This window comes from Taeniopygia guttata, chromosome 1 (genome assembly GCF_048771995.1).
Source record: "Taeniopygia guttata chromosome 1, bTaeGut7.mat, whole genome shotgun sequence".
NCBI classification, from domain to species: domain Eukaryota; kingdom Metazoa; phylum Chordata; class Aves; order Passeriformes; family Estrildidae; genus Taeniopygia; species Taeniopygia guttata.
Window position 1 is genome coordinate 25,305,544 of NC_133024.1, and position 10,449 is coordinate 25,315,992.

The 10,449-nt window shown below is 40.8% G+C and overlaps 1 protein-coding gene and 1 long non-coding RNA gene across 2 annotated transcripts; one reads left to right on the top strand and one right to left on the bottom strand.

Annotated features, from left to right (window-relative positions):
• The first annotated feature begins 1,880 nt into the window (after nt 1-1,880).
• Nucleotides 1,881-5,135, top strand: LOC140682605 (uncharacterized). Its single transcript, XR_012054502.1, has 2 exons — nt 1,881-4,656; nt 4,796-5,135. It is a non-coding gene; the product is annotated as an uncharacterized lncRNA (long non-coding RNA).
• On the bottom strand, nt 4,066-9,876 carry LOC101234149 (uncharacterized). Its single transcript, XM_012569957.5, has 4 exons — nt 8,424-9,876; nt 7,452-7,520; nt 6,662-6,732; nt 4,066-5,280 (listed from the first exon to the last, which is right to left on the bottom strand). The coding sequence occupies exons 1-3, from the start codon at nt 8,539-8,541 to the stop codon at nt 6,674-6,676; spliced, it is 246 nt and encodes an 81-aa protein (XP_012425411.5). The 5' UTR covers nt 8,542-9,876; the 3' UTR covers nt 4,066-5,280; nt 6,662-6,673.
• Between the last annotated feature and the right edge of the window lie 573 nt (nt 9,877-10,449).

Below are 10,449 nucleotides of genomic sequence, written 5' to 3' on the forward strand. Positions count from 1 at the left end.
TACCAACCACAGGATTCTGCTGAAAATAAAAGTATATTTTGAGAACTGGGGGAATAAGGGAAGTCTGCAGAAAGTACTGAATTCAGCAATCTCTATTCTTTCCGTGTTTGACTTTGGCACTGCGATGAACTTCTGTCCTAATTTATTTGGCTTCAGAAAGACAGAACTGGAAAACAAACAGATAATAAATAATTATTGATGTGGAGTCCATTACTAGTGATTACAATGTTCCAAATCACCATATGCATGTTACCACTGTGACACTGTCGTGATTAGAAAAAGTATATCATGAGTTCTGGTTAATATACTCCAGAGCTGACCAGAGGACTTTCATATTTAATCAGTGCTGTTCAGCAAAACTCATGGTTCAGAGCCATGATGGGGCCTGATAACTGTAGTCGGACTGCATTCTGTACAGTTATTTACTTGGAAATCATAGAACAGTGATCCCAAATTAAATATTGTTTCCCATGACCTTTTTGCCTGTTAGGTTGGGCACAGGAAGCAACCAGGTCCACACCACTGGAAGCCAGTGCAGCTTTCCCCAGGACCCTGGCACACTTCAGAGTAGATGCAAAGGGAGATGTGATCTGCAGCATCCCTGAGTCACAACATCTTTTCACAGGAAACAAGGCCCCCATCTCTGTGGGCTGGCTCTCAACCACAAAGACCTTCAACCTCAAAGTCCCACAGCCAGTTCCTTATAGTTTTCTTATTAAATCCAAGCTTTGGCTCATCCTGCCTGCTGGCTTTGCATTACCATAAATCCTGATGATATTGGTGAGATCAATTCCCCAAGGTTAAAGGGCCCTCTTTCAGATGTCCTAAAGATAAGTTAAAATATTGAATGTCTTCATCAATTTCTAATTTTTCTAGGATAAAAAACAAACTATACTGGCCCTTGAAAACATCTACAACAAATCATCCCACATGGCAAATCACCCTCATACTTACCAAATGCCCATTGAGTAAGTGGACATCAACCTGCCTCCTACAGCTCTTAATGCAAAACAGCTAATCCATAGGTGATTAATCTCAAGGAGCCTTTTTCTCTCCCTCTGAATTAATGTCCTTCCTTGGAAAGCTTCACACTCCACACAGCAAAAGGAAGCTGGGAATAATTTCCTGCATTGCTGGGTCTAATTCCTGCTCCAGCAGAGCAATGTCACCCAGACACACAGAGCTTCAGGCTGCCATTCTGGCACTTAAAGCTTCTTGCCTCTTTTTCAAGTGTCTCTCTGAGACAATCCTTGGCTTAAGTGAGAGACACCACCACCAACATCAAGGTGATTAGTTGAGTTAAATTAGTTGTTTAGTTTAGCTTAACATTTATTAAAACTGAGAATTTATAACTGGAAGTCAAACATCTGAAAATGTAATTCTCAACCAGACCTAGAGGAAAATGCATCAGTGGAAATGCATGGCTCCTCTGTTGTCAGGACTGGAAGACACAGTTTACTGCAGTATAAGGCCAGCATTAAAAGAGGTTATTCTGGAATTAATTTATCTTTGTAGCCCTAAAATCATCTGGTTTGCAGTACAAAGAAGGTAAGACCTTCTTTGCACTTACCCTCACCAAACACTGATGGTTCTGTTTACTTACATTCCATCTTCCTGCCCCAACTCTACACTCTTTGCTCCCCTCCCTTCCCCAGGAAGCAAAAGAGGATCCAAACTGCATACTTGAAGCACACTGACACTCCCCAGTGAAAAGCGATGGTAAACAAGTATAACTGGATATGATAGAAGAGGAAAACACGTTCTAGATTGGAAAGAAACTTGCAACTTATAAGGCTAGGAATTTTTTTTTTTCTAGGTAGAGAGGCACAGCTGATAGAAAAAATTGATAAGCTTTGTGACCCACGAGCATATCTTCAGATATCTAACAGGGATATCTGCAGCTGCATTTTTTCATATAAAACTGCACAGATTAGAAATTCAAATGTGTCCTTGAGTAATGGTTTTTCCCATGACTGCACTTGCTAAGCCACACTGGCCAACATAATACCCCACAATTAACCCTACTCACCACCTTTTAAGGAAAAAAATTCCTTTGAGGTCATGCCTAAGGCAAAGCTCCTCAGAATTTTGCTATGTGCTCATTCGGGTCCCTAAAAATGTTTCACATCCTCGTACCTGCCCCACAGTTCAAGCTGCACCCAGAGATGGTCGAGCAGACACGCTCACTTCACCCTTTTGCTTTGGGTGTCCCTAAATTACACTGCTACTGCTTGAAGAGGATGGCAAAGCTGTGTTCCAGCAGCAGGATGCCACACGTGTGTGCCACCTCCTTGCAGTCTGACAGGCATAACCAGTCCCTGGTTTTAAGGCACAGATACAAGTCAGCTCACAAGGCAACCATGCTGCCTGCTGGTGTTCTGCTGCCCCGAGCTTTTGCTGCAGTCCTGCTCCTGGAAGCCAATCCTCTCACCTCTGCTTGTGCAGCTCCATATGAAGAGATCTCTAAGGCACTGATGAAGGCTGTCTTAACTCACAGGATTGCTTTCACACTGGAATCTGTAAGGGACTGTTCCCAACAGCTGCATAGCCAATGTTACTGTGTAGAAGATGCAACTTTTCAACCAGCACAGAGAGATCCAGCACAGGGTGTTTGCTTTACAACACAAAGCTGCCTGCACAACTGAGTTGAGTTTTGTGATCAAAATCCACACTTTCAGCTCTACAGTAGATATCGAGCTCTGATCTCATTTATTCTGGGATTAATTAGGAGCAACATCTCCTGTAGTCACTGCTTTCATAGGTTAAAACTGGTATAAAGTAAAGAGAGTCAGGCCCAAGGAATCAATCAGGCTGTGTCTTGTGAGCACAAGTACTTAGCAGGAGCTTCTACTCACTATGAGTTTGCTTATTAGCAAAAACAGGTCTTACCATCAGCATCAGGGATGTTGGAGGGCAGGCTCACTTCCTGGAATACAATCAGCATTTCCTGGGTTCAAGTCGTTCACAGGCCAAAAATAACTGCATTTCAAGTGAGCTTCTACTCTCTGCTATTGAAAACTGCCTGTTTTTCCATTCACTGCAAAGTAAGATTGGACACAAGCTTTTCACAGAAAAACAAAGTTTATTCTTCTTTAATTACTGAGGAGACATTTGAAGAGAGGGACACAGGGAATGTCACTGCAAATACTGTCACCAAAACCAGCAGGAAGACATTCTCCCAAATGTCTGACTTCATATCCTAACAGGAAAAAAAAAAAAAAGCCCAAAAAGCTACCCCATACAAAACCTAAAGAAAAACCAATACAAATTAAAAAAAAAAAAAGCTTCACTGTTGCTTTGAAAACTGCAGTTTGCACTTCTACCAGAAATTTCTCATGCACTGAACCTGTACAATGTAAAAGGGTGAAAGCTGGCAGTGAGAGACTGTAGAGCCTGTAGTTCTTGGTTCTATGTCAGTCTGCTATGTAAATGGGCTTTTCTACCTCTGATCAAGTTCCAAAATTCCACAAACTATTTTGAAGACTTCCAGCCACTGTGGTTAATTTACCACAACTGCTCACTATTTTTGAAGGCTGTTGCTTCTTGCTCTGGAAACAATGTCAGTTATACCAGGTGTCAAAGAATTTTAAAAACCACACTACATGAGACCTTTCTGTGTTGTTTAGCATGAAATTGCATGGGATGAATGGAGACCATGACACAAACTGCTATAGTTTCTGGGAGCAGTTTCAGCCAGTTCCACCAATCATTTTTTTACTATTATTTCTCACATTAATAACAGAAAATAAGACTTTGCCCAAGCAGGCAAACAAGCTACAGGTTTACATTTACCATGATAACCACAACAAAGGATATCTTGTGTGGAGACTAGTTAAAAAGTTAAGAAGCAGACAGCATTATCCTGATAAATTTATTGCAGGTGGAACAGGGAAGGATACTTGGGTCAGGAATACTGATCCCCCAAAACACAGCAACCAAACAAACAAATAAAAAACCCGTATAAAATACATCACTTTGGTTAAGATTATTTTGGGGATCCATTAGTAACTTTTAAGGTTAAATTTAAAAAATGCATGTATATATTACAAGAAGACATGACAAAGATTTTATACATCTTGAGTATTTTTTTTAATAAATTATAAATATTTACAGAAAGCAGTAGACAAAAGTCCTACCAAAAGTGACTTGAATGCACAGTGTACAAGCTGTAGACTTGTGCAGCACAGCTGCAAATAGAAGAAGAAATTGTGGGAGTGGAAAGGGCATAAATTGAAACAAGGGGAAACCTGAAACCTCTGATCTCTGGTTACCAGTGTCAAACCTTCATGATTCTTTACACATATCACCTTCAAAATTAACTAAACTGGCTTTCAACTTTCATAAACAACCAGCATGTAAACATAATGAAAAACACTCCATAGCTTGATGTTCTGAAAGCATTAATGCATGGTGTTTTTCTTTTTAAACTTCATTATATACACAACCTCAGTTTTCAAGTTTTTGTTCTACTCTCAAGCAACTTAAAAACATACTATTATTTCCTAGGAATGAGTAGTAGTGAGATGACATTCTTAGAAAATATGAAGTGCAAAGGCTTAAAAAGCCTAAAAGTTAAAAAAAATATAAAAATTTTTAGGAAAAGCCCAAACCTGTTGTTAATGAGAGCTTTGTTTCAGTGCAACAACAAGCTGAAATGTAATTTTATCACAGAATGAATGACTGTCAGGACATGATCAGTTTGCCAGGCATCTAGCAACTCTAGGACCTAGCTTTGTCTAGAACCAAGATTAGAAAATGCAAACTTCCACCCATCTGGGCCTGCTGAAGGATGAAGGTTTTTTTCTGACTGTAAAAAGGCACTGATAAAAAAGTGAAAGCTGACCAGTCTTTGATTTTTCCACATTCATGCAAATATATTAAACTTTAAATCTCTAAATATCAACTACAAAGAGGCTTTAGTGTGTTAGTAAAAATAACTATAAAACAAACCATATAACAAACCATAAGGTTTGTTAAATGTTGAACCATATGGTTTGTTAAAATCATATACAACAATTCAAAAAATTTTGTCCGTGGTTTGGCCTATGTGTCTTCATATAGTAGCACTAGAAAGAGAAGGCTGTCCTTCCTGAGGAACAGAAAAATAGGCACTGGAAACAGTTCAGTCTTTAAAATACTTCTTGATGAAGCTCTGACAAGTTCATTGCTTGTGGAAGCCCTTCAAGGGAAAAGGTAGCACCTCATTCATCACTGATTTCTATTGCTTCTCTTCCATATTTCTTTGGGCAACAAAGCAATTATTTGCTTATGCTTTAGGATCTGAAACAAAAGAATAAAAAAAGCACACAGGTAAATTACTATGTCTTTTCTTCTAGAAATTGAGCTAGCTACATGTGAATAGTGCAGGCTTTAAATACTAATGAGGTGTTGTGACCAAGACACTGTCACATCACTCATAACAATCCAGTTAGAGAAGGTACATGACCAACGGTATATGATAGCCTCTAAACATTTAACCCAAATTATCTGTTTATGATTAGTCACATTCCTCTGCAACTGCACCACATTTAGAACATTTCTTACTTACTGCCAGCCATCTGCTAAGCAGCTGGTAACCTGTGAAGTTGTTCTGACTCCATGATTTTGGATCACATAATCAGGCAATTAAGACACTACTTCTATTCAAATATTTTATGTCTATGATCTCAAGATCAGCTATGCATCACACATGCACGTGTTGCTGCTGCTGTTTCTTCCACACAATAATGCCAGGTGCTTTTGGAGTTTTCTCTTTGGAGGATTGAAAATACAGCTCTTATTTGACAAGGAGACTGAAGGGAAAGGAAGTTACAGTGTAGGAAGTTCAAGACTACAGCCTAAGTCATCACATGAAACATGCATCAGCCCCTAACCAGGCTGGTTTCCAACAAGGCACCCACAAGCTCACTTATATTGGTGTTTCCACCTTGTTACACATGTAGCAACTCTGTAAGGGGAGCCACATGGATGTGCCAGGACACCATGCCCTTTTGGTCTTTGCTCCCATTTTGATAGCGCTTCCCGTCCCTTCCACTAATCTCTAGCTCAGCATCACTCCAGGATAAGATGTCAGGAGATGGTCTAGGAGAGCAGAGATGGTGACATATGCTACAAAACTCTGTAGGTGATGACAAAAAGAAAGCTGTCCCTAGTCTGGTTTTCATAATATCCCTGGAGAGGCTTGAAGTATTTTTATGATTTCTGTGTTTAAAATCCAAGCAGTTTTACTGCTAGTGATGATACTAAAGAACATGATCAAAAAGTCAGTTGCATGTGAGTGTGTGTGTTTGTGTGCTATTTCCTCATGTCTGTGCAGTGAGAGGGTCTGAATATGAAATAGGGTTCTGTCACTTTACAGCTTCAAGGATAAGCATCAGGTTTCATATCCCCCCCACCCCCAGAACACACAAAATGTTCTGCTCTCACATGGTTTGCAAACAGAATCCAAGCAAGCACAGCTGCATCTGTTGTCTCAGCACGACATACCAACAGGCCAGTTTCACATGCTAAACCTTTAAGGGCGATGCAGGAGCACAGTTTAGCCCAGCAAAGCAGCATATCACATGGGAAAGTAATAATACACTGAATTCCTTCATTTGCCTTTCAGTATTACTCATTGTTAACTAATAGCATCTGACTCAGTCATTATGACACACCACACCTTCCTCGGCAGCTATGCAGACTGTTCCAAGTCCATTCCTGGTTTCATGACAGGTTCATCAGCAGTTTTGTCTGCAACACAGAGTCAAGTTTTTTATATTCAGTCCTAACTCCCTCCCACCCTCCCATTCATCCATGTTTTCTCACATTTGGAGATTTTTCACCCCTCTTTTCAACATTGTCTTCAGCAAATACCAGAATTTATAGACATGATTGCTTGGCTGGTAGTTCAACAGAAGTATCAAACTTGGCAGAACAAAAAGCCTTGCAGCAGTAAGGTGCCACTTGCTTTCACACTGCTGTGCATTTTGAGAATGTTTAAATGGATTACCTGCACTAGCAGACTCCAAAGTGAGTGAGCACAAGGCAATCCATTGTGGTGCAGGAAAAAAGTATTTTTGAACCAGTAATAAAATGTTTAAAATATAAGTACTATTTATTTCATCATTATAATTTTTAAAACTTTGTTTTGTGCATGTTTTATACTGTATGTCATACTTGAGTGTGGTAATAATTGTATATAACTTATAAATATACATAAATTGGGTGTGCATGTTCAAAGTATTTTACAGATGTGGCAGACAATCACAAAAGGTTTGTTGACCACTTACCTAAATATGAAAATCAGAAATTAGTATGAGAGGCCAACAGTTACACCACTCAAGTAAGGACTGTATAACAAACAAAATTACATTTTTCCTTTTTTTTTCCAAGAAAGGAAAATTATTCACAGTTAACCTCTGTGTCAGTCAGCACACTCTCCCAAGACAGAGAGCTTCAACCACACATACCTTCTTTAGTGCTGCTGGAAGAGTTGTTGGGCTGCCCCCCATTTCCACCTTCTGTATCCTGGGTCACTTCTGCAAGGACAAAGGCAATACCCAATCCTGGACCTCACAACACTCTGCCTCTCTACCCCATATGGATCAAGAACAATCTGACTGGGATTTGGACCATTTGTTTGGCAACAATAGTAAACCCTGACCAACATGCCTCACTCCCATGGGATCACCATCCAACACCACCCTTCTCTCCTCCATTCCTGACTCTGCACTGTCTTCACAATCCCTCACACATCCTGTAAAGGCCAAGCACAGGAAGCTCCCAGTGCCCGTGGTGCCACCCTTTAGGTGGCATTAGGCAAAAGTCACACTGAACAAAGACTGCTCCACAGTCCAGGGACTTACCTCCTTCATTCATATCATGGCCATCTGCATGGCTACTGTGTGCATACACAATATAAAAAAGCCCCTGGAGAGCATCCAAAGGAGGGCCATGAGGATGATGAAGGGTCTGAAGGGGAAGCCTTATGAGGAGTGGCTGAGGTCACTTGGTCTGTTCAGCCTGGAGGAGACTGAAGAGAGACCTCACCAGTCTGCAACTTCCTTGTGTGGGGAAGAGGAGAGACAGGTACAATCTCCTCACTCTCATGACCAGTCACAGTACTAGAGGAAGTGGCATGAAGCTGAGGCAGGGCAGGCTTAGGGTGGATATCAAGAAAAGGTTTTACACCCAGAGGGTGCTTGGGCACTGGAACAGACTCCTCAGGGAAGTGGTCACAACACCAAACCTGACAGAGAAACATTTTAATAACACTCACAGGGATATGGTGTGATTTCTGGGGTGCCATCTGCAGGGCAGGACCTGGAGTCAATCCTGATGTGTCCCTTCCAACTCACAGATTCTATGATTCTATGAAGGGATCATGGCCAGTTTGCCTACTGGGTCAGTAGCACTGACTGCTCCATAGAACAGGCACTTACCTTCCTGATTAACACCATTCTTAACTATCTGATTCTCTTTCTCATTCATATCCCTGTTCAGTGCTCTGTCTGAAACGAGATCAGAGAACAACTGCAGTCTCTCAGGAGCACAGTCCATTGCTTCTGGCCCTCCCCAGCACAGGACCAGGGCTCAGAGCACACCTTCCCCTCTGCATGTTAAGTACTATCACCAAAAGCCTTGCTTGACACTGCTCTGTACACACATTTCAGAGAAAATCATAGCCTTGCCTGCTATTTCCCATCCCTAGAGCAGTGACTGCCTGTTCCCCAGGTGCTGTTGGCTGCACTGCACAGAGGTGCACTAACTCCCCTGCCTGATGTTCCCATTCTATTCTGCAACAAAATCAAGGATTTTATTTTCTGCATCTCATGCCCAAACGGAAAATCTTTATCTATGGACCTGATTTCTCTCTTGCCTGAACTGTGTGTTTCCCTCCTTTCTACTTTAACTCAGGTGTAAAATAAGCCTCCTTTTCCTATACCCATGTCTATGTATATGGAAACAGTTACACAAGTGATGACACAATCCTGCAGTGCACCACATCTTCACCGTCAGCTACACAATCCCTATTTCTTCAGATGAAAGAAAGCTGTTCCAATACATGCAGGAAGAATAACCAGCAAACCCCAGGGGCTTCTGAATTTTTCTGAGTTTCCTTTTCCTTATTGTCATCATTGGTGATTTTTTTTCCTTTATAGGAAAGACTTCTGCCTTCTCCAACCCCTCCAGCCACTTGTGGAAATGGTGGAAGAATTAGTGAGTGAATGAATCACTAGTGCAAAAGACTGGGGAAAAAATGGACATTTTTTTCTTGAGTTGAACAATAATGTTCAATTTCACTAGCCCTTTGGAGTTAAAAGAACTTCTAGAAAAAATACAGGTCTCAGAACTTCCTTGAGATTTACACTGACTGGACTAAGAAAACAAAATTGGAGCTTTGCTTAACTGCCTGATGAATGCAGTCAAAAGACTTTCCTAAAGCATAAAGCAAGAGGAAGATACAGCAGGCTTTGCTCCTTAGAGAAGAACATTTCTGAATGAAGAACCTCCCAAATAGGAATTTTGCAACCTGGTAAGCATCCCATCTCTAAATTGATGTGCTGAGGCTCTTATCTTTCCTCCGTGCTTGGTTCTTTTTCCCACAGATGGCAAAAGCAGCATCATTCTCATCATATCAAGAGGGAAGGTGAAGCCCCAAGAAGGTGTTTGCTCTGTGCTGTTTACCAAACACAGCCTCCAGGTCTTTCTGATTTTTCTTCTAGTGAACTACCCATCAACATTTACTGTTCCTAAGGCAACAGGTTCTTCTAGGCCAACAGGGAATGGTAAACTCTGTACTCAGGACATGCTAATATGGCCTGGGCTACAAAAGGCCATATGCATAATTACTTTCCCCCTTCACGTTCCTCTGTTTTAGGGCTCCATCACACTTGTTACCTGCTTCAGGCTCTTCATTCCCGCAATCAACAGTTTGTGAAAATGCAGCTGCAAGAAAACAGAAATCCTTTTCCAGAAATGTGTATGGAGGTACAACAGTAGTCTGCAAAATATGCAACTCAGCCTTAAAGTGACAACTTCATTATAACACTTTTTAAAGATATTCCTGAGAACCACTATGTTATGTCACTTTAAGGACTCACAATAATTTCAACTTCCCTTCAGCAACCACTTAAGGTCCCAGACCATGATCAACATTGTTTATATTTATACCTACAACTTTATGAAAGTCTTGCCGATGTAGATCTATTGGTAAAGCTGCACAGATCTGCCATAAAGAGCCAGAGACAGCTGAGAAGAGAATCTGCATCTACTTTCTTTACTTCATCTGTGTTGCACTAACACTGTAACTTTAAAGCCTTGCTCTTTGCAGACCTTAAAGAATCTTTACTTTAGAAACATTCTAAAGCAAATTTAAGTGCAGTACCAAAATGAGTTTTTTTGGGGGCTTTACTGGGTTTTTTTTCCTACCCACACTTCTCATTTTCTCACTTTCAGATTCATCAA